Source organism: Artibeus jamaicensis, unplaced genomic scaffold, assembly GCF_021234435.1.
Source record: "Artibeus jamaicensis isolate MK-2021 breed Jamaican fruit bat unplaced genomic scaffold, CSHL_Jam_final contig_2790, whole genome shotgun sequence".
In the NCBI taxonomy this organism is placed as follows: Eukaryota; Metazoa; Chordata; class Mammalia; order Chiroptera; family Phyllostomidae; genus Artibeus; species Artibeus jamaicensis.
The window spans coordinates 3195687-3223658 of NW_026521616.1; the positions used below are offsets into that span (position 1 = coordinate 3195687).

The 27972-nt window shown below is 42.8% G+C and overlaps 1 protein-coding gene across 3 annotated transcripts; it reads right to left on the bottom strand.

Moving 5' to 3' along the window:
• Positions 1–27898, bottom strand: CRK (CRK proto-oncogene, adaptor protein). Of its 3 annotated transcripts, XM_037133700.2 has the most exons (4): positions 27491–27898; positions 16358–16723; positions 6629–6736; positions 2525–2618 (listed from the first exon to the last, which is right to left on the bottom strand). In XM_037133700.2, the coding sequence occupies exons 1-4, from the start codon at positions 27729–27731 to the stop codon at positions 2611–2613; spliced, it is 723 nt and encodes a 240-aa protein (XP_036989595.2). In that variant the 5' UTR covers positions 27732–27898; the 3' UTR covers positions 2525–2610. The 3 variants fall into 3 exon arrangements, with proteins under 3 accessions (XP_036989594.2, XP_036989595.2, XP_036989596.2); XM_037133699.2 differs by lacking the exon at positions 6629–6736 and having other exon boundaries at positions 1–2618; positions 16188–16723; positions 27491–27897; XM_037133701.2 differs by lacking the exon at positions 6629–6736 and having other exon boundaries at positions 27491–27897.
• Between the last annotated feature and the right edge of the window lie 74 nt (positions 27899–27972).

A 27972-nucleotide genomic window follows, 5' to 3' on the forward strand; every position in this document is an offset into this window, starting at 1 on the left:
AAAGATCACCAAGCCAAACATTTGGCCATATTTTTATTTACTACATATACTATAAACATATACAATACATGCTACAAAAAAAACATTTTTCAAAATTTAACTGTCAAGAAAGTGTATAGTGTTATATAATACAATGGCACATGTTCGTATTTATTTCAAATTTGTTTATCACCCATTTCAAACCATTAATAGTGAAATGTTACTTAAGGATAATTAAAAATTATTTATTTGCATTATTAACAATAAACAATTCCAACAAATTAATAAGAATTAACCATGTCAAATATTAGTCTCCAAAAACTGGGCTTTTGCAGAAATGATTATATAAAATATAGCAGCCAATTTCAGTTTGCTCTGTGACAATGTATATATGCAATTGAATAGGATTCTAGTATTTCTTTTTGGAAGATACTTTTAACTACTCTGATTTCTTAAGGTCCACATCCAGCCCAATCCAACCTGACAGTTCATATAATGGCTTCAGACAACCCATCACTGAGAAATTCTTATGATTTAGGTAGAGTTGCATGTTATACTAATATTACATAATACGAAGAGACATTATAAGCCAGTATCATGATGTCAAAGGTAAAAGAAAATACAAACATTCAAATCAGTTGTGACAAGGTTTTTCTACAAATATTTTAGATGTCATACTTTCAGCAAAACAAGATTTACTGTGCATTTGGATTCTACAGTATGTAAGCTGTAACTGAAAATTTCACGAAGCTGTCAGATGGAATTAAGTCCTGTATTGCAAATTTGTTCACTCGACGTTGAGCACCCACTATGTGCATAGCACTGTGCTAACATTTGAAAAAGTTGAGTATTAATATCTTTATCAAGCATTACCTTAGTGTGAGGTAAAAATATATTAAATTAGCGTCAACTCATTAGTTTATCTGTGGTAATGTACGTAGTCCTGTGCCAGCTGGCTTCCCTGTGGCGACAATGAGCTTCTGCACACCTCTCATTCACCCACACGAACATCTGCACACCAACTGTGCCAGGCCTTGTGCTGGTCACTGGGAGGCCACGATTTGGTGTACATGGAAGAAGGCAAATTAACCATTACCTATGCAAAAAATTCAAAAGGTACGTTTCTTTTCTAAAATGAGGCCCTAAGCAAAATATAAGGTGTTTCTATTGGTCTCACCACACCATACACCAGTCAGTGCCTTTCTAGACTAGGAACTAGCCTTGAAAATTTCATGTTGTAGTCTATACAGCCTAGATCATTTTTGGTCTCAGAAGTCTATTCTTTGGAGCACCTGACCCTATAAAAACCTTTCCATACTTAAAATAATTTGTAAACCATACTTGAAGATAAAGAAAAAGAGCCAAAAATGAAGGCAGTTTATAACGTAATGTATTTCAAGCACTATTCTGGCAATTTGAAATGAATAATACCTAAGTAATTCATGATTGATTCAAACATTTTTCAAAGTGCTAACCCTATCCCAAAACTCATGTAATTTTAACTTGACTTTTATACAAGTTGCACATAAAGCAAAGGGCAGAATTTGGCCCCCACAACCTTCTATGGAACATTCTAAGTGATTGGTCCTTCCACTCCAAGTAGAAGTTAAGAATCCCAAAGGATCCCCTAATAGGACACTGCCACTCAGGAGAAACGAAGGGCCCCGCTGGATCCCATCAGTCAGGACCCTGGTGAGCTGCGGTAGCACTGTGAACCTACCAGGACCCCTGAGGGAAGGCAGAGAGCTGAGAGTTTGGCTGTCCACTCAGTGAATCCAACACTGGCTTAAAGCTATGCACTGAATAAAGTGCTCTGCACATCCTGCTTGTCATCCGGAATGAAAATAACCACTTTTTTTGAGAACTAACCTATCTGCAGAAAAGGATGACAAGGGTTCAAAGAATCCCAAGAAAAAGTATGAAGCATTGACTAGAAAGGAAGACAAATGCCTCTAGTAGTGTCCTCAGAAATCTCAGGATTTGAACTGTCAGAATGAGTCATACAATGATCATGTTCTAAAAATGAAAAAGCAATCCCACTGGGTACTATTCACATGGTACATGATTACTTCACGGGGTGAAAGGGACAGTCTATTGCCATTTGGTAGGATGGTTTCAGAACGAAAACAATGCCACTGGATAAATGAGGGTAAGCGGTGGGCAACACTTCTCTTCTGTCCATCAGTTTTCCACAGGTTGACTCACACTGCCTGAGAGAAAGGAGGCAAGATACCTACGCCCTCTAATATCCTCAGGCATGGCGGCTATCACCTAAAATTTCCAATTCAAAAGTTAACACACAAGCCCTCCAGTTTTGTACCCTGAATGTGGTAAATGGAACTAGCAATGTAGTAGTTCAGTCTAAAAATAATCACAGGTAACAGAACGTTTATATAAACTAGACTGTTTGGACATCTGTTAAGAAAATTGTATAGATGGCAACTGAAGAGAAAAAAAAAGATTGTTCCCATCTGTCAGCAAAACTGTTTGTTGAGCTATACTCAGCTGAAGTCCTCATCAGGATTCTGTTGATCCAGCAGACGGACATGTGTGAATGGGAAGTGACCTCGTTTGCCATTACACTCCCCTTCCCACTGACCACTGACATTAATCTTCGTAACCTTTACCAGTTCACCGACCTGCAGGAGGAGAATAAGGAGAGCACTTTATTTCCAGTTATGAATGAAAGCAGACAAATTCATTCCTGATTAGGCATACCCTGCCCACATGATTGCTCTAGGTCTGACGATACAAAAACGGCTACTTGCTGCCTCCCAAGCCCCAGCCACCAGAATGATTACTTGTGGTTAATGCAGGCAGAAAGAAGTGATTTTAGCAGTGCGGAAAAACAGAGCATACAGAAAATAAAAAGGATCCTAGAGAAATGATACTTTTTTGAAGCCTCACGTGTCTTTTGATGAGCAAGCCCAACTAGAATAAGCTACTGTTCCTTTCCTTCATACCCACTACTTTAAGTTTCCTGCCTGCCCCACAGGCCTTGGCCTAGGGAAAGAAGTCTATGCACCCCCCACCCCCAACTCCCTCCGTAAAACAGCGGCACAATCTCCCAGCCCACTCGCACACATATCCTGGCCTATCACTACTTGTAGAGCAGAAAGCAATTATAGGAAGCATACTTCACTCAGTCCCAGAAAATGAAGTGTTTCCACCACCTTCCTATCAAGGCAAGGCTTTCCCTGTTTGGGCAGGTATAGGTAAAAATTCCAAACACCCCTGGCTCCCTGCAAAGCCGCCCCCCACCCTACCATGCGCTGACAGACTATTTCTCCCTCAATGCCATTTGGTACCTGCTCATTAATAAGGGCCACATCATGTTTTTATTGTTACAGAAAGTTTCGTATTACAATATCAAATATAAAGATTTGAGCTCTGGCTACTGTGGCTCAGTACACTGAGTGCCAGTCTGCGAAACAAAAGTCGCTGGTTCAATTCAAGTTGTGTGGCAAGACCCTGGTGGGGAGAGTGAGAGAGGTAACCAATGCATGTATCTCTTGCACATTGCTGTTTCTCTCCCTCTCTTTCTCCCTCCCTTCCCCTCTAAAAATAAATAAATAAAATCTTTAAAAATAAAATGAAAAAATGTTAAAAAAATTTTAAATTGGTAAGGTCACTCTGATAAATGAATTCACATTGTGGAGAAACATTAAACAATACTGCCCCAGCTGGTGTGGCTCATTTGGTTGGAGCATCATCCCACAGGCTGAAAGGCTGTCAGTTCGGTTCCCAGTCAGGGCACATGCCTGGGTTATGGGTTAGGTCCTTAGCCTGGGCACATTCGAGAAAGCAACTGATCAAGGTCTCTCCCTCCCCCTCACTCTAAAAACCAAACAATAAAAAAGTCAACAGGCATGTCCTCAGGCTAGGATAAAGATAAATATGTAAAATAAATAAAATGTTTTAAAAATATTAAACAGTATTTTGTTTAATATTTGGAAATAAGGCCCCAGATGTCCCTGGATATCGCATAGCTATCTTTTATTTTATTTTTAATTATTTATTTATTTATCTTTAGAAGGGAAGGGAAGGAGAGAAGGAGAGGAATATCAATGTGTGGTTGCTTCTGGTGCTTCCCCTGCTGGGAACTGGCCCCTGCTGGGAATTGGCCTGCAACCCAGGCATGTGCCCTGACGGGGAATCAAACCGTGATCTTTTGGTTCACAGGCCCATGCTTAATCCACTGAGCTACACCAGCCAGGGCCTCACGGCTATCTTTTAATCGTCAACATTTGAGTACTGAGCACACAAGTAATTTTTTAAGTGTAACTGTTCATTTGGTTTTATTAAACAACTAGTATTTATTGAACTTTCATAAAGTATAGTAGAGGGTATTTTCAATAAATTCCTTTCTTTCTTTGAGACTTTATTTATTTATTTTTAGAAAGAGGGGAAGGGAAGGAAAAAGAGTTAGAGAAACATCAATGTGTGGTTGCCTCTCATGTGGCCCCCACTGGGGACCTGGCCTGCAACCTAGGCATGTGCCCTGACTGGGAATCAAACCAACGACCCTTTGGTTTGCAGCCCGTGCTCAATCCACTGAGCTACACCAGCCAGGGCTCAATAAGTTATTTTCTAATCATTGTAATAACCCTGTAAGACAGAAATTGTTTTCATCTTGCAGGTGAGAAAACTAAGATTCCAAAAAATTTCATGATACACCTGAGGTCACATAGCCAGTGGCAGGGCTGGGATTTGAACCCAGGAGTATCTAGCTCCAAAGAAAATTTATATTCTTTTCACTATACCAGGAACTTTCAAATTATGCTGGCAGGGCCCTACAGGGTCCCTAAGAATGTCTGCAGGCCAACTACTGACCAAAGCCAACTCAGGTCTAGGTCCAGGGCCTTCTCTAGAACCAGTCTGATCTCATTCACAGAGGCAACAGCTTTCCTACTGTCCTGTCTGTAATTTCCTAAAGAACTACCTGAAAAACACAGGGCTACAGTGGTTGTGGGGGTCATAAGATGTTGAGAAAAGGAAACAGAGACCAGGGAATATTAGAGAGACAAAGCGTAGTCAGAAAAAGCAGCAGCTCAGCCTGCTGATACTGTAAAGATTAATAAGGCTGACGGTGTAAGGGGAGGAAGGGGAAGAATGATACTGCATGTACATCCTTCCAAACAGATCTGATCCATATAGGCTGCCAGCACCAGGTTCTGTTTATTCCCAGCAGTCTTCTAATTCAAAGTTCCGGACATCTGAGCAGACCAACTATGACAAGTAAAGATTTTTACATAGTCTTTGGGGAGAGGAAGACCAGGACATCAAGTGAAAATTTCCTTACTAGTAAAATCAATCTGAAAAATTTCCTCCCTTATCCCCAACTCTAGTTCTGACTTTATTTCACTTGCTTCTTTCTTTTAAAAACTCTTACAGTGTTGCTGCCCTGGCTGGTGTCGCTCAGTGGTTTGAGTGCCAGCCTGTGAACCAAAGGGTCACCAGTCTGATTACCAGTCAGGACACATGCCTGGGTTGCAGGTCTGGCCCCCAGTAGGAGGCGCACAAGTGGTGAGGGCGCACAGGCAGCAACCACACATTGATGTTTCTGTTTTTCTCCCTCCCTCCCCCCACTCTAAAAATAAATAAATAAATAAATAATTTTTTTAAAAGAAAAAAAAAACAACCCTCTTACAGTGTTGTAAGAAGCTAGGCACAGCATCACCTCTGTAACACTTGACAGTTCCTTAGTGAATTTTCCTTGTGCCCGTCCTGTCAGCTACCCCCCAACTCCTCGCCCTTCACACACACACACACACGCACACGCACAGCACATTACTAAAATCGCTAGAGATGCTAGCTCCTTGCTCTGTTCAGGTCAATTCTATCAAGTACAGCACTTCCTCCCCCCATTTAAAATATTTATTTATACTGTATGTCAAAACAGCCATATCATACTAAGTGCTATTCTGGTAACTGGATCTAGAATAATGTAAGTCCCCCACTTCACAAAAATATTTGAGGGTATGTGTATGCTCATATCGAAAATCTAAATAGCCCCTCATGTTACGTTCTCCAGATGGGGACAAAGGGGCCAATCTCTTTCAAGAGGCTGGTTTGATGACATCCCAGCTAATTTCCCCAACAGCTATAGTGTCTGAATCCATCACTTTATTGACATTACAAACATACCCAAAGGAAACGAGGGAACATTCTGGAGTACTGGAAATGTTCTATACTTTCACCTAGGTGGTTATCACATAGGTTAATATGCATGTAAACTGAGAGCTGTATTTATAATTAGTACATTTTACCAAATGATTTCAAATCTACATTAAAAGCTGTCAAGAAGAGAATGTCTGTTACATTTTATCCAGCTTTTCCGGGTGTTTTGCAAGAGATCGTTTTCAGGATATATCCTTAATAAGCCCACCATTCTACTTGTTACCAAAATCTAGGTTTTGACACCTCTTTTCTCTCAGTGTTCCAGGCTTTATTTTTAAGAATTCAAAGTGTCGTACAGCAGCAGGGAGTAATGGGGAGAAAATGGGGACAACTGTAATTGAACAATAAAGTTTTTATAACTAAATACATTTGAAGTGCCATGTCACACTGCACCCCCCAGAGCCGTAAACAAAAGGCAGGATGCACCGTGGCTCAGCCCAGCTCCTCACTGTCAGCACCACGGACCCACCTGGCTTGTCCACAAGCGGGCAGAACCTGCCGGTCTGCCCTCGGAACTTTCTCTTCTTCCAAAGTTCACAGGGAGAAATAGCAGGGGCACCTACAAGGCCAGATGTTTCTTGGAGAGGAGAATTATGTACAAATTAGACCTCTGGACATTAGAACCATCTCCGATGTACTTACTCTCCTGATTTTACCCTATCGGGGAAGGGTCAGGAAAACCATTCCATATTCTGAAATTCAAAGTCTTTTTTTTTCTATTTTATAATTTTTTAAAAAAATTTACCTAATTATTGTTCAAGTACAGTTTTCTGTCTTTTACTCCCATCCCAGCCCACCCCGCCCCCAGCACTCCCCACCTCCCTCCCATTTCCACCCCCTTGGAATTCAAAATCTTTTAGGTTCCTGGCAGAGAAGCCGAAACACCAGGGGTGAAAGAAAGGCTATGCCATGGATAAAACAATTCTGATTTTAAGTGGATAAAGAAAAAAGTTGTAAGCAGTCAACTGGGCTAATAAACCTGCCCAAAGTGGATTCAAGGTACAAATATTTCAAGGAAGTCCTTATTAAAATTAACCGTTTGTACCCAAGGGGTCTTCTTCCTGAATATTCAAAGCACATGGGGACTCCTGGGATCAAAAACAGAGAAGCCCCTGGCCTTGGTCGGGTAGCTCAGTTGGTTAGAGCATCATCCCAATACGCCAAGGTTTCAATTCAATTTTCAGTCAGGGTACATGCAAGGCTCAACCAATGAAGTTATAAATAAGAGGAAAGTATCAAATCATTGTTACTCTAAAATAAGAAAACAGAACAACAACAAAAAAAACCCAGGCCCTACCCAGGTAGCTCAGATAGTTGGAGAGTAGTTCTATAATCCAAAAGGTTTTGGGTTCGATCCCTGGTCAGGGCACATACCTAGACTGTGGGTTCACTCCAGCTGGGGCGAGTATGGGAGAAAACCAGTCTATGTTTCTCTCTCTCTCTCCTCTCCTAAAATCAATTAAGATATCCTTGGATGAAGATTAAAAAAAAAAGACAAGCTCCAAAGGCAACACGGCTGTCCTCAGAGACCACATGAGGCCCTAGTGCTTCAACAGTTTGGAAGAAAGGGTGGTTGTCAAGCCTGGGGGCTGGGGACCTGGGAGTGGGGAGGAGTGGATGAGGGGATAGGGCAGTCTAAGAAAATGGTGCTAAACTTTTTTTTTTTTTTTGCCTCTGTAACTTGTTTTCTGAGTCCACTTTAAAAAGAGAAATTTAAAAAATTACTTAAATTTTTTAAAAGAATTTTGAAAATGCCCTGGCTAGTGTAGCTCAGTGGATTGAGCGCAGGCCTGCAAACCAGAGGAACACTGTTCGATTCCCAGTCAGGGTACATGCCTGGGTTGCAGGCCAGTTCCTGGCAGGGGACCCATGAGAGGCAACCATACATTGATATTCTCTCCCTCTCTCCTTCACTTCCCCTCTAAAGACAGATAAGTAAAATCTTAAAAAAAAAAAAAAAAAAGAATTTTGAAAATTATTTATTTTCAGAGAGAGGGGAAGGGATGAAGAAAGGGACAGAAACATCAAGATACAAGAGAAACACTGATCAGTTACTTCTCACATGCCCCTAACTGAGGACCCAGAATCAAACCCATCTTTCAGTTCACAGGCCAGCACTCAATACAATGAGCCACATCAGCCAGGGCCCTGAGCCCACTTCTTCTACAGCTCACTTCTTCCACCTCTGTGACCTTCTAAATAACCTTTCTCTCATAGTTTGAAAAAAAGAAAGAGAAAATGGTGCTATACGAAGTGCAGTTCATAACACATTTCCAAATGCATACTCCTCCTTTTGTTAGGCAACAACTTACAAAGCAGAATTCCTGAAGGCCAGAGAAGGGAGGATGAGGAGGATACATAACTGGAAGCTTGGTATACTATATCAAAGATAAAGAGAGCAAAACTGAATACTTGTCCCAGATATGTTACAATCTTAAGATACAAAGTAATGCACATAACTAATCAGTTAGTGCAGGAACAACCTTAATTCTAACACTACTGGTTTCAAAAGTCAAGTTCGAAAGGGAGAAAAAATCCTAGTCTGCATACCAATGAACAAGAAAGACCTTACGAAGGACTGGGAGCACTAAACAGCAGCTAACCTTTCTTTGTATGGGGCAGACTCACTACTGCCTTGTAAAGGAGAGACAGTGATGATCCTTTCACCACTGAGGAACTGTTTTAGTGTCTGGTCAGTTCCTCAGCCTCCTGATACTAACACCACATCCTCAGAAGCAAGTCTGCAAGTAAATCCTGATGTGACCTGTAAAGAAGACTGAGCCCTCACTTGAATATGGGTAACTTGTTTCTTCACTCCCAGTCCCCCCGGATGAACACAGGTTTCATCACTCGCTCTGTGTAGTTCCCGAGGTAAACCATCTGGTACAGATGTAGTCAAATCTACAATTGGTCTAGGAGCAAAAGATTACCCAATTGATCTTTATCAGAGTTCTACTGATAATGAGAAACTGGGATCCAAATGGCATTAGTAACTGGTATCCACTAAACAGAAGACATCAGGAAACTGTGTGACCTCCTTTGCTCATGTAACCTAAGGGGACTGACTGCTTTTCTAGTTTGTCTCTACTACCCAACAGGAAAGGCCTCAACAACTGCCAGCATTCCTCTGATCCAGGTTTGCCGCAGGATTCCAGTGGTCTCAGGGCAGAAAACACACACACAATTCTTGCAAGTGAAGCCATGGAGAAGCAAGTAGAGAAATGGAATACAGGGCCTTGTCTTCAAACATAGCAAGTACACAATTGGTAAATATTTAAAGACTTGGTTGAATGAGAAAAAAAATAAGAAAACTACAACAACCTAAGCTAGGCGTCAGCAAACCATGTCCCATGAGCCAAATCCAGCTAACTGCCTATTTTTGTGAATAGTTTATTGGAACACAGTAGGCTCATTTGTTGTTTTGTCTATGGCTGCTTTCGCGCTACAATAGTAGAGATTAGTGGCAGTGACAGAGACCGTACAACCTTTACTGAAAAGCTTGCAGACCCCTGATCTAAGGAACAGGTAATATTTAGGGCCCATCCACAGTCTTTCACATCAAGGGAAACTAGTAAGGGCAATTTAGCCATAATGATTCACTTGCCTCAGAAATGGACCGAAGTGGTCATGAGTGGTATTGGTAGAAAGTCTCAGGTCTTTGAGATTTAAGTGTCTGTTAGGTTGCTAAGTGAAAAGAAAAAATAGCCCTGGCTGGTGTGCCTCAGAGGATTCAGTACCAGCCTGTGAACCACAGGGTTGCTGGTTTGATTCCCAATCTAGGGCACATACCTGATTTGCAGGCCAGATCCCCATGTGGCGGGGGGTGCTCATGAGGCAACCACACATTGATGTTTCTCTCTCCCTCCCTTGCCCCCTGCTCTAAAAACAAACAAACAAAAAAACTCACCAAATCCTTGAAGATACATCTCACCCTGGTTTTAGTCCAAGTCAGAAAAGTTCTACTGAGTTCAATAACTGATACTGCTTAAAACCAAGTTCCCTATCCCCTTGCTGAGAAGTAGGGAGGTGACCAACCACATAAAATTGGTACATTTTAGTTAAACATAAAGAATTTTCTAGGGTGGAGGGGAATGAAGGGGAGAATAGAACAACTGTAATGGCATAATCAATAAAAAAATAAATAAAATAAAATAAAAAAAAAGAATTTTCTAGCCCTGGCTGGTATAGCTCAGTGGATTGAGCGCGGGCCTGCGAACCAGAGGATCGAGGTTCAATTCCCAGTCAGGGCACATGCCTGGGCTGTAGGCCAGTTCCCCGTAGGGGACCCACGAGAGGCAACCATACATTGATATTTCTCTCCCTCTCTCCTTCCCTTACCCTCTAAAGATATATAAATAAAATCTTAAAAAACCAAATCTAGACGCACAATAGCAGAAAGACAAACTGGACACAGCAAGGATATGCCACTCATGTTCTTTTAACTTCCAAACTCATTTTTTTCTGTTAACAAAGAGGAATTTGGGGTCTTCACTCCTATTTTCCATATATAGGTTAAAAGGTCTTAACAACTTATGTTTCACGGAGTTCCATGTGGGTAGAGGTGGAGTTGATATAACCACTGCCACATATAACCCGGGACCCAAAGCGCTTTACAACTTCCCTGATCTGTGCCCTGAAGAACAAGTCAAACCCTAAGAACGCCAAAGAAGCTCCTTGGTTACTCTGAAGTTTTATCATCTATCAAAGGAAAAATGCCAGGTTGAATCAGAGAATGGAAGTTACATAATTAGTTATTATTATTATTATTTTTAAATGAGTTTAAACAACTTTTTTAATTTTTTATTTATCTTTTTTTATGACCTAGTAATAGTGGAGATATTAAGTATTACATATATATTTTTTAAAATAGGTGAAAAGAAAAAACACAGACAGCCCCCCCCGCACCCCCCCAACACAACCGGCAACGACCCCCATTTTATTTATTTATCTTTAGAGGGAAAGGGAAGGAGAGAGGTAGAGAAACATCAATGTATGGTTGTCTTTCGTGCGTCCCCTGCTGGGAACTGGCCTGCAGGGAACCGGCCTGCAACCCACAAATGTGCCCTGACTGGGAATCGAACCGCAATTGTGTGGTTCGCAGGCCTGCACTCAATCCACTGAGCTACACAAGCCAGGGCTATTTCTTTATCTTTAGAGGGGAAGGAGAGAGGGAGAGAAACATCAATGTATGGTTGCCTCTAGTGTGTCCCCTGCAGGGAACCGGCCTGCAACCCAGGCATGTGCCCTGACTGGGAATTGAACTGCGATCATCTGGTTCGCAGGCCTGTGCTCAATCCACTGAGCTACACCAGCCAGGGGAAGTTACATACTTAATTATTGTACTTAAATACATTGTGATTGTTTTAGACAGGCTACAGAGGCATAAAGCAAATTTTTAACACCTGCCATTTACAAGATAAGATTCAACACTACCCCAGCTTCTACAGAGCCATGAAACAAAAATTAAGATCAAAAGAATGAAAGGTGGCTCTATATAACTCTGGTGTTATTTCTAGCATTTCTTCTTCAAAACACTCAGCATATCTTCATTTGATTAAAATCTTGTCTTAACCAGGAGCTCCAGGATAAAATAGACAATTTCTGTCTCATTCAGTTATATTCCCCAGAGTATGAGTGGCTGACCCACAGAACTATAATAGGCAGAATACTCCTGCTTTGGTTGTTAACTAGAATTATCCCTCTTTTTTCAGAGTATTCATTCCTACTAAATAAATCTGGTGGGTGGGAAAGAGGAAATATCTAATAATTTATATTCTAGTGGGAGACTCTGGGCACAGCAAATATACCTGCAAGAAATATCCACCTATAAGTGAGGGCAGGTGGTTCTTTGAGTACCGTGTTTTTCATTTTTGTTCTTTTAAGATTTTGTTTTCAGAGAGATGGGAAGGGATGGAGAAACAGGGAGAGAAACATCTAATGCTAGAGAAACATTAGTTGGTTGCCTCTAGCATACTACCAACAAAGGACCTGACCCACAACCCAGGCATGTGCCCTGCCTGGGAATCGAACTAGAGACCTTTCAGCTCACAGGCTGGCCCTCAACCTATTGAGTGACACCAGGGCTGAGTACTACGTTTTTGGGTCTTTTTTTAAGATTTTATTTATTTATCTTTAGAGGGGAAGGGAAGAAGAGAGGGAGAGAGGGAGAGAAATATCAATGTATGGTTACCTCTCATGTGTCCCCTGATGGGGAACTGGCCTACAACCCAGGCATGTGCCCTGACTGGGAATCGAACTGCGATCCTTTGATTCACAGGCCTGCGCTCAATCCACTGAGCTACACCAGCCAGGGCCTGAGTACTATGTTTTTAATTTATTGTTTGATAATACAAAAACCCTTTCTTCAAAATAAATACATACATATGTACATGCAAAAATCTTAGCCCTGAACGACAGGGCTGTTTGTTGGGCTTTGACCTGCAAAGGAAAAGGTCACCAGTTGGATTCCCAGTCAGTGCACATGCCTGAGTTGCAAGGCAGGTCCCTGGCAAGGGGCAAGCAAGAGGCAACCAACTGATGTTTTCTCTCCCTCTCTTCCCCTCTCTCTAAAAAATGAGTAAAATATTTTAAAAACATCTTAGAGAGACCCCAGCATATAACACAGTTAAAAACAAAGTTACTGCCCCAGCTGATAGCTCAGTTCACTACAGTGTCATCCCCATACATGAAGTTTGCAGGTTCAATCCCTGGTCAGGGCACATACAAGAATCAACCAATAAATGTGTAAGTAAGTGGAACAACAACAAAAATCGATAGTTCTATCTCTCTCTCTCTCACTAAAATTGATAAATTAAAAAAAATTTTTAAGTTACTTTAGTTAAGCAAGAGAAGGAACTCAGCCTTGCATCCTCGGCTTCTCCCTCTCACCAGGCACCTCCTAGGAACTCTAAGAATACTGCTTATCTCTAAAGTCTTGCCCAATTCTAAAATATAATGACTCTGTTGTACTTCAACTATAATTTTTTTAAGATTTTATTTATTTTAGAGAGAGGGGGAGGAAGAAAGAGAGGGAGTTAAACATCAATGTGAGAGAGACACGTCAATCAGTTGCCTCTTGCTCGCACCCCAATAGGAGACCAAGCCCTGCAACCCTGGCACGTGCTCTGACTGGTAAATCAAACCAGTAAACTTTGGCTTTGCGGGAGGATGCTCAACCAGCTAAGCCACACTGGCCAGGGCTATAATTTCTTTTTTTAAAGGAAAGGAAAAAAAAAGAACCCTTCCAGAAAAATACATACATACATAAAATGCAAAGATTCTAATGAATCAATTTTAAGTTAAGTGTATACTGAATGTCAACTATAACTGAAAAATATTTCAAGTTACGTGTAAAACTCCACTAAAATGTACCTAGCTGGTCTGCAGGTCTGGATTTATAGTAGGTCAAACATAGCAATAAATGTTTTTTGTTGTTGTCTTTTTTAACCAAAATTCAAAGGTCAGAAAGCCAGTCTCCTAATCTTACCTTCGAGCCTCACCTCAATAGGAACTAGGCACAGCTCCTGTGAAAAGCCAGGAACGGGCAAGGAGAACTGTGCTTCTCTGCACAGACAGCACAACTGAGGATATGCCGTCAGTGAACCCACGTAAAACCTGCACTGAGGAATGCAACAGCACTGTTATAAAACAAAAGTAGCCCTGGCTGGTGTGGCTCACTGGACTGAGTGCTGGCCTGAGAACCAAAGAGGTGCTGGTTTGATTCCCAGTCGGGCACATGCCTGGGTTATAGGCCAGGTTCCCAGTAGAGGGTGCATGAGAGACAACCACACATTGATATTCCTCTTTCTCCATTACCCTCTCTAAAAATACATACAGGTATACAATCTTTTTAAAAAATAAATAAATAATCACAGACTCAATTTGGATATGGTAGAAAAGGCTCCAACACAAACCTGGGTTCATCATCCCCATCTCCAGCTAGTCGGAACAATCCATCCAATCTGTCTAAACATCAGGGTTTTTTCATATAATGAATAAGGATAGCTTAGGTCCTTTCCAGCTATAGAATTCTATGATGGTAAACTAACACCATGTTTTCAATCACATAAAAGGTTTTAAAACTATTACTTGGATATTTGTTCTAACTTGAAAGAGGCTATCTTCAGCAATCAACGTATGTGGCTCTAAACCAATATCCAACCAAAAAAGAAAACTTACTGAAATCATAAACTAATTTTATGCTATTCTTTATTCACAAGGTTTCTATTTCACAGCAGAGAGAGCAGCCCAACCACTTTGGAGTACTAAAGCCTCTAATCAAGGGAGGCATCATTAAAAACAATTCTCTTTCAGAAAGAAAAATGCAAATGGAAGCAAAACCAATGTGATCTCTATTCTCTCCTGGTGTTAGCTGCCTTGTTCGATGAATGCTACTTTCACACTCCAGCCCAGTGCTAACAAGGTCTGCAATGAACGTCTAGAGTCGCATCTGTCATGTTCACAGCACCTTGCTGGATGTTGCCATTATCTGTGCTTAAATAAAGACATGAGGCTAGAAACTTGTTTTTTTTTAACCCACCAAACTCTAATGGGAAAAAGTGGCCAGCTCTAGACAACCAACATTTCATTTTTCTTCAAAGCGAGGACATGAAACTTTTAAGTCAAACATAATCTCAAAGAACACACACTTCAAACACACCCATTTTTGCCCTGGCTGATGTGGCTCAATGAATTGAGTGCCGGCCTGAGAACCAAAGGGTCACCAGTTCGATCACCTGTCAGGGAACATGCCTGGGTCGTGGGCCATCAATGTGTGAGAAGCAACTGCACATTGACATTTCTCTCCCTCTCTTTCTCCCTCCCTTTCCCTCTCTCTAAAAATAAAAATCTTAAAAAAAAAACCCCACACATTTTCCAGTCAAACCTGTAAGACAACTAACTCTTCTTTGCATCCACTATCCAGAATGTAAAAGAAAAATTTCAAACCCAGTAATATCAGAGACTGGTTTGAATAAATTCTAGCTTATTCTGTGGGCTAGCACTCGCACTTAGGGGGCAGCTCTTCCTTCTCAGTGTATGAACATGACCAAATTAAACGTAACTCAGAGAAGAGTTCAGTTTACAAGAATACACATTTGCCCCTTCTCAGCTAATCTGTGCACGTGGAACTTCAGCCTGTGCTCAGAAAGCTGCTTGCTTACATTCCAGGTATAGTGTCAGCAGGCCCTGAAAGATGGGATGGCCCGCCACCTCTGTACAAGCTTCTATGCTGAACTACTAACTCTGCATGACTGAGAAAGGGGGAGAGGGAGAAGAGGAGCAGGGAGAGAGGACAGAAAAGAGCAAGCCATGAGTGCTAAAGAGAGAAAGAAAGGAATAAACACAATGCAGTGACTGGCCAGAGAAGACAGACTACCAAGGATAACTATTTATCAGTGAAAGGCAGTAATGTACTCCTCAGGAGAAACTGGCTTCCTTACCTACAAAACGCATTAAACAACAAAGACCAAGTAAACCTGCTGCTCCTTAGAACTACTAATTTTAGAAATGTACCTCTTTACATCTATATCATGCTTTGCTTTTCTTCATGAATTCTTACTTGAACACAATCAATCAATGATAAGGAACCCCATGCCCTGACAGTAAAAACATTTTTTGTGAGGGAAACTTTATGAGTGATAGGAACCACTTATTATACTCAAATCTTTGTGAGCCCACTTTATTTCAGACAATGATAAATGGAAAGAAACAGATTAGAATGTAGACAAGAAAAAAATATTTTAGGTTAATTTCTGTGAATTTAGGTGGTGTTATTAAAGTAGTCAGAAGTATGTTTAGTAGATCAATCAGAACATTCAGTTATACAGTTTTAAGCTTACTCATTCCAAAACAGGTTTTCCATAAAAAAGAAAACCCAACTTTAAATGCCAAAATCAGTACTTAATGGCTCAACATCTACAACATCACAATGCTGGTGCCTGTATTCAGCATTCCTACAAAGCTCTAAGAGGTCTGAAAGGGAGACCCTGTAGCAGATCTCTTCTTTCTATATTTTGCACATTATGTACCTCCAAAGCCAAGGCTGTCTTGTCGTAGGCATTAGGGACTCGCTTCTGGATTACCCTGGCATAAATGGGCCCATTCTGGAGGTTAGGGAGCGGAGTGTTGACGCTGGGTTGGGCATAGGGCCCAGGCTCCGGCCCACCCAGTGGCTGTGGGTGGGAACCCTCCTGGTTACCTCCAATCAGAGCCGATACTGAGGCGGAGGCAGGTCTATACTTCTCCACGTAAGGGACTGGAATCATCCCCCTCTTGCCTTCGCTGTCCTCTGCATTCCACCACTGCTCTTCAGGCTTATCCCGGATTCTCAGGATGTCTCCTTTCTTAAAGGGAAGATCTTCTTCATCATTCCCATTAAAGTCAAAGAGGGCTCGCACATACTCTGCCTCCTCCTGCCTGAGAATCACTCCACTACCCTGCCTGGATCTGGAAACTGGTTCTATCAACGTTGTAGTGTCCAAATAGTGTATTTTGTAGAATTCCAGTAAAGCAGGCAATGAATCAAACTCTTGATCGCCTATTCGGAGTCTGGAGGGGCTCACCCCTGGAAAAAAAATAGAGCAGGGTATTATTTAAAGAATTACACTGGTGATAAAAACACGGGTTGTAAGCACTTCCCCCACACATTTAGTCAGTATTTAATTAGGAAAAATATCTGTCTAGAAAAAATAACTACTTCTCCTCATAGCAGACAAACCGTATTTTGTAGCTGAAACATTCCTGGGAAGAAAGATGCCCATCACCACCTGCAGCAGAGAAGGAACACAGGCCATGACAGACCAAACCACTCAGGACATGCTCTCATGCTAGGCCCAGGAGACTCTGCTCACTCCCCCAAAATGTGTTGTCGCTGTCCCATTTACACAGTAGCATAAGGTTCGAGGTTTTGTTGCAATCTTCTTTTCAACCTCAAGAAATGTAACAAGCTCCTCTTTTTCACAGGTCCCAGCAGCTATTCCAAGAAGAGGGGGGAAGAACTTTATCTACACTAGGCTCATACATTTGTTCTCTTCACATCTAGAATGTACTATGCAACTTGAAAGAAAAACACTTTAAGACACTGCTGATATCAATTTCATTTGTGACAACCAAAAAAAAAAAAAAGCTTAATTAAGCAAAAAACAAAATCCTAAGGAGCCTAAACTGAAACTAAAGGAACTAAATACTCAAAAATCAATTCCTGCCCTGGCTGGTATGGCTCAGTGGATTGAGCATGGGCCTGGAAACCAAAGGGTCCCTGGTATCAATTCCCAGTCAGGGCACATGCCTGGGTTGGGCCCTTGTAAGAGGCAACCACACATTGATGTTTCTCTCCCTCTCTTTCTCCCTTCCCTTCCCCTTTCTCTAAAAATAAATAAATCTTTAAAAAAATCAATTCCTAAGGCCCTCACTTAAATAAAATATGGAAACTGGATTGTTCCTTTAGAAGCAAATGGGTCTCTCTCTCACACTCACACAAAGATGCTTGGGGAAAAATAAGTATTAAAATCCTCAACCTCTGATGATACACTGAGGATCCGAAGCAAAAGACATATTAGGAATGCTTAGTCTATGGCCATACCACCCTGAACATGCCCGATCTGGTCTGATCTAGGAAGCTAAGCAAGGTCGGGCCTGGTTAGTACTTGGATGGGAGGGATGCTTAAAATTCTTATGATGCCGAGATGCGTGTGGCCCTAGACACAGGTCCCTCTCTATCTTGAGTTCTAGAATTGAAAAACAATCCACGAACACATGTGGATTCAAGTAAGAAAGTTTTCTGAGGAATAAAAACCTTTTACTTGCACTGTGCTAAGCACCCAAAATATCAAATCATCTTTAATAGATTTTTTTACTTTTTGGTTTCCTGGTAAATAAATGCTCTATAGAAAATTGTTTCTGGATTTTTAAAAAATTTCCCATATCCTTCAAGAACATGACTTTGAATGGTTATAAAGTATCCCAACTTTTCCTTAAGGAAATGAGGCAGTTATGATCATTTTTCCTGTTATCCATTAATGAATATTTTTTATTGCTTCCTTAGGATAATCTCCTTGAAATGTAACTGCAGGACCAAATGGTCAGAACATTAAGATTTATGTTGCCAAATTGCTCTCCAAAGTTTGTCTACTTTTTAACTCCCGCCAGTGGTTTGTGAGTTCCCATTTCCCCAGTGTCCTTATCAAAACAGTGCTTTAAAAATCAGCATTTTAAAAACTGTCCTGGTTGGTATGGCTCAGTGGATTGGGCGTGGGCTGCAAACTAAAGGGTCGCCAGTTCGATTCCCAGTCAGAGCACACGCCTGGGCTATGGGGCCAGGTCCCCAGTGGCAGCCACGTGAGAGGTGGCCACCCGAGAGGTGGCCACCCATTAATGTTTCTCTACCTAGCTTTTCCCCTCCCTTCCCCTCTCTCTAAAAATAGATAAATAAAATCTTAAAAACAAACAACAAAAACTGCCCTGGCTGGTGTGGCTCAGTGGATTGAGTGCTGGCCTGTGAACTGAAAGGTTGCTGGTTTGATTCCCTGTCAGGGCACAAGCCTGGGTTGTGGGCCTGGTCCATAGCTGAGGGCCTGCAGGAAGCAACCAATCAATGTATCTTGCATATTGATGTTTCTCTCCCTCTTTCCTCCTCCCTCCCCCTTCAATAGTAAATACATAAAATCTTTTTAAAAAATCATTGCCAGCTTATTCAGAAATCTTATCTTTTGAAATATTATCTTTAGTTGTTTTTCACATTTACTATTTGTTGGTTTTTTTGTACTTCTTTTGTAAAAGTTACTTGTGTTAAGTCCTTTTTTAAGGGAAAACAGCCAATGTACCCTCTCCACTTGTATTTACAATGGCCCACCCATCCAAAAGCTGTAGTGATTAATGCTGTAAAATAGGAATACCATGGTAGTCCAGATGTCTAAATTAATTTGCCACTCGAAAAATGAGACCAAATTATTTTGTTCAATGTTAGAAAACATCTCCTGCAGAATGACCAGAAAAACTACATTTAAAACTCTCTACTGGGGAGGGATGAAAAGATAAGCTTTGCAAGTTAAACAAAAGTCCTCAACACAAAATGAGCACTGATGAGTGCCTTCTCTTTTCACCCAAATGAATGATGAAAGAGCCCTGGCTGGTGTAGCTCAGTGGACTGAGTACAGGCCTGCAAACCAAAGAATGAGAGACCAAGACATGATTTAAAGGAGAGTTGCACATTTCTTAAATTACAAAAGTCCATCTGTGGAATTCGCAGCTGCGGGCTAAAACAAGTTAACAGCCCACACTCAGTAAAGCTGGCTGTTTCCCCAACTCAAGATGATAAAATAGATGCCCGGACCTGGGACTATCCATCTATGACAAATACTTAGGCACCAGCAGAACATAACCCCAATAGTTCCAAGTACAGGACTGGAGACATGAACTTGGTTATGACCATATCAGAGCATGCTGGTGCTATAATCTGGAGTTTCTCATCACTAAAGTAGATCACCAATGAGAGATTATTGCTCAAGTCTGGAAGGTGAGGAGATGCACGGACACCTTGCTTGTCACCACTAAGCCAATTCAGTGATTCTTTAGGCCAGCTGAACTAAATGTTAAGGACAGGGTCAGTTATGAGCTCCAAGGAGACCTACTTAGCACTGCTGGATGAAGAAAGGCTCTGGGGCTGTGTAGGAGGGAGAACCCTCACATCAGCAAAGAGCCCGTGCTTTAGAAAAATGGTCCTGATAACACCTGGGGAGCAAAGCTCCCTTGCTCAAGTTCATCCAACTATATGCCAAGGGGCAACCATATGGTTTTCACTAGTCTTTTTTGGACAGTGGTTAGCAGACAGTGAGTGCTCAGGAAGTGTTAGCTGTTACTCTTAATGACTACAACTCTAAAGACAGGGAAGTTAAATGAAAATCCATTCCCAGCTTGGAGCTCACAACTCAGTTGAGAATACAAAAGCATACAAAGTGTGGTTGGTAAGCAAGAAGCAAAGCAGCACGTTTTAGGAAGACATCATTCCACCCTCACTGCTGGCTTTCACTTTCAACTGGAGTTGTGTTCTCACACACACAAAACACTGTAGCAACAATAAACCCTGTTCTCAGATACAACAAAACCACAATGAAAGACCAGTTCTGACAATCCCTAAACATTTGCAAGGCACCCTTTTAATTCTTAGAAAGAACACAACCACTCCATCACCCATTGTTACGGCTCCATTACTTTAGTAGTCCAAGTAAAAAAAAAAAAAATTGGGGGGGGGGTGGCATTTAGAAGAACAAACAAGACCACCAAGCCAAGATCAGTGTGAGAATTCTGAACACTGAGGCTTTATCTGCCATAAGGGTAGGAAGTTAGCTAAATTCATTTCTTGTTCAAATGCTTCATGGTGTAAACTGGTTCCATTATGATCCACCCCCCCCAGCTGTGCGATCCCAATGGTCACAGAAATACAAGTTAAACACTAAGGGAAGTCTTCGACATTACCTGTACATTCTTCATCTATTTTAATGGCACTATAATAATCCCACAGAGGAACACCTGTTTTTGTGTACTACTGGAACAGTTAGATATATGGGGCGGTCAACCTTTGTTGATCCAAACTCCAGAAGAAGGGGAGGGAAGGGAAAAGAATATACAAGTTCCAGATAAGCCCAAACTTCATCCCAATCATGTGTTCCAGGTCCTTTTCCCTAGTTCATCTCCTTCCAACCACAAAGAGCCAAAGGCAGGAAATAGAAAGGCAGCAAAGGAAGCAGATAGGACAGTCAGTCAGTCTAAAGAACAGCACCAACAAAAGGGTTCTCATTGCTGGGACTTAGAAAACCTCACTGACTTGTTCTGCATCAAACTTGTGCTGGATTCCGAACATGCAATTTAAACTAACACATTCAGAAATCACAATCAACACAAGCAGCCCTGGATGGTGTGGCTCAGTGGACTGAGTGCTGGCGTGTTCCATTCCCGGTCAGGGCACATGCCTGGGTTGTCGGCCAGGTCCCCAGTTGGGGAGTGTGTGAAAGGCAACCGATCGATGTTTCTCTTGCACGTCAATGTTTCTCTCCCTCTTTCTCCCTCCTCACCTCTCTAAAAATAAACAAATATTTTAAAAAATCAATACAAGCAGTTGTTTTGGTTTCTGTACATGCTCGTCTTAATACATTTCAGCATTTCAGCCCCTGGGTTACCACTCCCTCCAAGTTTTATGAAGCACACACAAGAGCTCTGCAGGCTAAAATAGGCCAAGGCACTTCTACCATTGCCATGGAGGCCACTGTGACAGCTCCAATGCTAGCCTCGTCTTCATCTCACAGCACCTCCCTTTCCTTAAATTCCCACTCCCTCTCTTCCTTCTCCTCAGCCTATGCTAATTACAGAGGTGGCTTAAACACTCCCCACTGCCTGTCCAATAAAAAGGGCTAAAAAGACCACTGACTTCCACTTGTGAGGGCACCCTAAAGAGGTGTCAAGATATCTGGCCTCCTAAGCAAACAGTTCTACAAATGGTGAACATTAGCATGGTACTTTGTAGTACCATTAGCATGGTACTTTGTAGACTGGATTTGATGAATTCTTTGTCATTTACAAGCTGTATGAACCATTTTTTAAAAATATCTCATGGCCTACCTAATAAAGTTCCCAAAAGTAGCCAATATATTATAGGTGCTCAAAAAAAAAAAAAAGAAAAGAAAAGAAAAAGACCCTGGCTGGTGTAGCTCAGTGGATTAAGCGCTGAATAAGGCCTGCGAATAAAAGGATCGCAGTTTGATTCCCAGTCAGGGCATATGCCTGGGCTGCAGGCCAGTTCCCAGCAGGAGACGCACAAGAGGCAACCATATATTGATATTTCTCTCCCTCTCTCTTTCCCTTCCCCTCTAAAGATAAATAAAATCTTAAAAAAAAATTCAGTTTAATATATCCCCAACCTCTGAATTTCTTCAGAAAATTTCAATTTATCCCCAAATCCAAGGGGATAATTCTTCTGCTGTTTCCCAGAGAACATTCCACAGAATCTCAAGCTTCTTCTCAGTTCTGTGGTCATCACTTCTGGCCCTTTTGTGTCAAAAAGTTCTGTGGTCAACTAAGTTTGAAAAACCCAGAATCCGATACCTGCCTCTCTTGGAGGGTTGTAATTTTACATGGGCATAGTAAAGGCTTGGAGAAATCCTGCACCAAATAAACCTACTTCTTTTTACCATGGAATCTGTTTTGGGGGGTGTAAAATCTGTAAGTCAGTGAAGAACTTTTCCAGAACCACTGAATGGATACTCATACTGAGGGATAAAACATGAAGACCAGGTTTGAGAACTGCCTAGATAAGATAAATGAAAGAGATGCTGAAGGTACAAAGGGGTGGCAGTGGGCAATCAGCATTCCCACAGGATCCCCAGAGAAGTGGCTTTAGCACTGACCACCACCCGAGCTAATGCCTACTCCAACCCCCCAAAATGAGGTAAGCTTCTAAGCTACCCTTACCCACTAGGGCAGCAGGTGGGCAGCTTTCGGTTGGGCACATAATAGGAGCCATCCTATCTCCATGTACTGGATCCAAAGTCCTTTCACACTTCTTGATGCACCCCACCCCTCAGTCCCTAAGACATGCTGGATATTTTTTAAATTTTTATTTATTTTTAAAAAGAGGGAAAGGGAGAAAGAGAGGGAGAGAAACATGCATGGGAGAAACATCAACTGGCCGTGGCCGACTCCCACATGCCTCCGACCAGGGACGTGGCCCACAACCCTTTGGTTGGCAGGCCAACACTCAATCCACCAAGCCACACCAGCCAGGGTTTTTCTTGTTCTGTTTTAATTTAAAGATTTAGTGAGGGGAGAGGGAGAGAAACATAGATGTGAGAAACATCAATCAGTTGCCTCTCCTTGCATGTGCCCCAGCCAGGGATCCAAAGCAGCAAACCCAAGCATGTGCGCTGACTTAAATTGAAGTGGGGACCTTCCACTGTGTGGGATGCTGGCCAACCGACTGAGCCGCACAAGCCATGGCCTAAGACAGGCTGTTTTAGCATGCACACTACCCAGGTATTCTGGACCCCCTGAAAGCTGAGTTTTCCATTTTGTTTGTACTCCTCCCTCCCAACCTCAGAGTTACATTAGTAACATTAATATAGCTAATACATATTGGGTATTTACTATATGCCAGCCCATTCCTAAAGATTTAATGTGCTGTAACTCTTAATCCTCCCAATGACTCTATGACATACTACTATTTTCCCTCTTTCACACGTGAGGAACTGAAGCAGAAGAAAGTTAAAGAACTTGCCCAAAGTCACACTAAGTAATAAATGTCAGGTGTGATTCAAACCCAGGCTCCAGAGCTCAAGCTTGTAACTACTACACACCTAGTTTTGTCGACTAGTCAAGGTCTAGTAATACCTCATTGTTCCAAGAGGAAGAAATGAGTGAATCAATGATTGCAAAGCCTTCCCCAGATGTATAACTTGAAGTCTCACCTGACAGACTATGACCCATAGACTTGACTGAGCCCAGCCCTATGGCACTGGAGCACAGCCAGGGCACTCCCAGGCTTTGGCCACATCCATATTCTGCAAGAGCTGAACACCCAAGTTAAAAATAGGTTCACTGGAAAAAGGTTCAGAATTCCTGGACTATTTTATCCCTAAGCCTCTACAAACTCTCTAAACCAGTTCCAAACAAAATCTACCTATACAGCAGGCTCTCTGGAGCATGTCCATGCCCTTCTTCCCTCTCAGATGTGCATCCTCACTTTTCTCTCCTAAATGCTCAGGGTCCCCATGAGACTTGCAACCAAGGGAGCAGTGGGCAGCTTGTTCCAGGCTAACCCTCTGAACCTGTCTCCAAGGCCCCTTTTCTCTAACTTTTCAGTGAGCTGAGAGCAGCCCCGCCTGACTCACTTCTTTCCTACATTTCCAGGGAGCCAAAGTAGAGTACCGCCTAGACTCTCTTGTTGCTTCTTCCACCCTAAGCCCTTCCTTTGTGTCACTGTCTACAGCTTTAATAAATGTACTTGCAAAAAAATTTTTTAACACTGGCTGGTGTAGCTCAGTGGATTGAGCCCAGGCCTGCGAACCAGACAATCATGGTTCGATTCCCATTCAGGGCACATGCCTGGGTTGCAGGCTGGTTCCCTGCAGGCCAGTTCCCAGCAGGGAATGCACGAAGGGCAACCATACATTGATGTTTCTCTCCCTCTCTCCTTCCCTTCCCCTCTAAAGATAAATAAATGAAATCTTACCCCCCCTAAAATTTAAAGACATTTTTACTGATTTCATTTTCTTTTTTAAGATTTTATATTTATTTATTTATTTATTTATCTTTAGAGGGGAAGGGGAGAGGGAGAGAAACATCAATGTGTGGTTGCCTCTTTTGTGTCCCCTGCTGGGAACTGGCCTGCAACCCAGGCATGTGCCCTGACTAGGAATTGAACCGCGATTGTCTGGTTCACAGGCCCACGCTCAATCCACTGAGCTACACCAGCCAGGGTGCAAAAAAAATTTTTTTTAAATCTACTTTTTATGCCCACAGATACCCTATATTATCCTAAGCAAAAATCTCATTTTCTATATTCAATTTGCCAAGTAATGATTTTAAAGCCTCTTCACATTGACTTTTAGGTGGCAGATGTGTACTGTCTGAACACTAATGCCAATTTCTTTTTCCTTTTTGTCAATTTCCGAGCGACCCTTTCCTTTTGGTCTTTAAACAGAATCTGGGGCCCCAGGACAGAAACAAAAGTGTTGTGGATCTCAAAAGGAAACTGGCTTTGGCCCTGGCCAGGTAGTTCAGTTGGTTAGAGCACTGTCCTAATACACCAAGGCTAGGGGCTCGATCCCCAGTCAGGGCACATTCAAGGAGCAACCAATTAATGCATTACTGAGTGAAGAACAAATCAATGTCTCACGTGCTGTCTCGCTCTCTTATCAGTAATTTTTCTTTTAAGTAAACTGGCTTTGACAGAAAGGAATACAGTGTAATAGTGTCAGCTCTCCAGTCAGAATTCCTGGGTTCAAATTCTGGCTCAGTATTTACAAGCTGTGTGACCTTGGGCAAGTTATTGACTCTCTGATCCTCAGTTTACTCATCTATAAAATTGAATTTTTTTAAATAAAGAGATCAGAATACATTCCTCACTAGACTGTATATAGACAGTAAATGAGATGAGGTGTCTAAAGTACTCAGCAAAGTACCTGGCATAAAACAGCAAGTAAATATTAGCTTTTTAATATTCTTTAAGTCTTTTGTCCTTCCAAAATTCAGAAGTTTATGTTTAAACTTTTGTGTGGTTTCAAAAGAAAAAGAGCTTGAAGGAGGAAGGTGAGAACAAAGATTAAATATTCTTTATACAGAATAGTGAATCCATTACCCTACATGGAAAATAGGGTGTGTGGCAGAAGGAACTACCTTCCCCACCCCATTGACAAACTTCAGCAATCTTCACCTCTCTTGGGCCAAGGATCTGAACTCCTATGTTATGAAAAGGTGGAACTCAGTGTCAAGATAAGTACCGAGATACCGTCATAATGCCAAGGTGTGGAGAAAGCTCAAACTACAAAACCGCCTGCTGTCATTCCAAAATTTGCAACCAATAAAACACATATACAAACAAAAGGTTGAGAAATGAGTTTCAGCCCTGGCTGGTGTAGCTCAGTGGATTGAGCATGGGCCTATGAAGGAAAGGGTAGCCAGTTTGATTCCCAGTCAGGGCACATGCCTGGGTTGCAGGCCAGGTCCCCAGTAGGGGACACATGAGAAGCAACCACCCACTGATGTTTCTCTCCCACTCTTTCTCCTTCCCTTCCCCTCTAAAAATAAATAAATAAAATATTTTTTAAAAAAAGAACTGAGTTCCACTGACAGTTTGCCATCATGTCACTATACTGTAACAAAACACCCTGAATACCAGGGCATTTTGCAGAATATATCTGGTATGGGGCATACATGTCACATCAATACTCCCATCTCATGTTATAATGCTGTTAAGCCAACCAGAGTGAGAAAGACCTAGGATAATTTATAGAAGTCATGATCCCATACTCTCTGAAAATGGAATGTATTAACAACAGAGACTCACTACCCTGTCTCCCCATTTCTGGCCAGAGTAAATAAATTTACACTGGGACTATCTATCCTAACAGGGTAAGCCTGCAAAGGCTGGTTCAGGAACTTCCTACTTCACCTGAGACTGGCCTATATCTAGTCTTCGCTGGTCAGGAGGAAAATGCTTCAACCTGGGACAGTGAGAAGGCACTAGGACTCCTGGAGCTGTCACACAGATGATGACCACCTCGGAGTCACTCTGTACTTCACCAATCTCCTTCCCAGTCCCCTAACAATGCCAACGGCATGGGTAAGACAGTCATATCTCAATGATCCTTGACAAGGAAGACCCAATGCGGATCATTTAAATTCTCAGAATCTGCCTGCCAAGAGTCTGTTCCCCATATCTAAAGACTCTGACCACAGCCCCAACTTACTGAGCAAGAAGAGGCCCTGGAGTACAAGAGTGACAATGTTTAAGTCCCAGGAAAACTGAAGTTCCTACCATTCACTTTCAGAGAAAGGACTGTTTCCCTTTGCTTATTTCTGTTTTGTTTCCTGAAAAAAAAATCTTCCTTCCATTAAACACTTTGAAAACTAGAACCACCTAACTGTGGAAAACAGTTTTCTGGGCAGTAAGATCTCTTCGATAGTCAGCCGAGTACTGACTTATTCTGGGCTGGCCACAAAGGGCTTTCCTTCTATCATCAAGGCACTAAGCTCACCTCCGCGGAGGGAAAAGACGGTAAAAGTATTATGAAAAAACGCCCAAGAAAGGAAAAAGCTGACCGGTTTCCTGAAGTTGTCTCCATCCCTCCTGGCCTGTGTGTGGTGACTTCCTACCAAAGGCCACCAGTGGAGTATAGCCAAACCCGGCTCTCCCAACATTGCAGGAAATGTTTCAAACCTAAAAAGCCACTTGTAGGATTATCGGATTCATTCTGGGCACTGCTGCCAAGTGATGCCCCCGCAGTGCCAACATCCCCCTCAGCTCTTTGTCCCCACGTTGCCTAGCCCTGCCCTTGTGCCTGGGCCGGGCGCTAGCCCCACCCTGGGGCCAAAGCAGTTCCCCTTCCCCTGGGCTGTCCTCCCAAGTCACACCCAGAGGCCTGGGTCAGCGGCTCCTCCTCCCCCACGCACTCTCGCTAGTCTGTGGGAAACAGCCCGGCAGCAAGGCGCCCCCTGCCACGATCACTCCGACCCTCTGCCCACGTCCCTCGTGGGTGCTAGCTCGCGAGGAGCAGCCAGCCCGGCTGAGGAGTTCCGCGGCCCTCACCCCCGCCCGGGGCCTCCCGTCCTGTCCGTCCCTCACCGGGCGGAGGCTGGGCGGGCGACGGTGGCAACGGCGGGCGCGGGCCGCTGCTGTTGATGATGTAGTGGGAGACGCGCGAGTTCTCGGACACGCTGAGCACATAGTCCCCGGGGCTGGTGCTCGAGTCCCGCACCAGGAACACCCCGTGCCGCTGGCCCTGCAACAGCGCCACCGCCTCCTGCCGGCTCAACCGCCCCCAGTACCAGCTACTCCGCTCCTCCGAGTCGAAGTTGCCCGCCATGGCCGCCTCGGTGCCTACACGCTGGGCCGCCGCCGCCGCCGCGCGCGCGCCTCTCCAGCCCCGTCGCCCGCCGCCCAGCGGACCGGCTCCGGTCTCAGCCTAACAGCAGCGCCCGAAATGGCGGCGGCGGCCGCGGGCCTTCCCGACCGGAAATGACGCACTCCCTATCCCCGGGAGGTTGCCGGGAAAGGGACCACCGCCCGCCATTGGGAGAAGGGCAAGGGGACAGCTCGCTCACGCA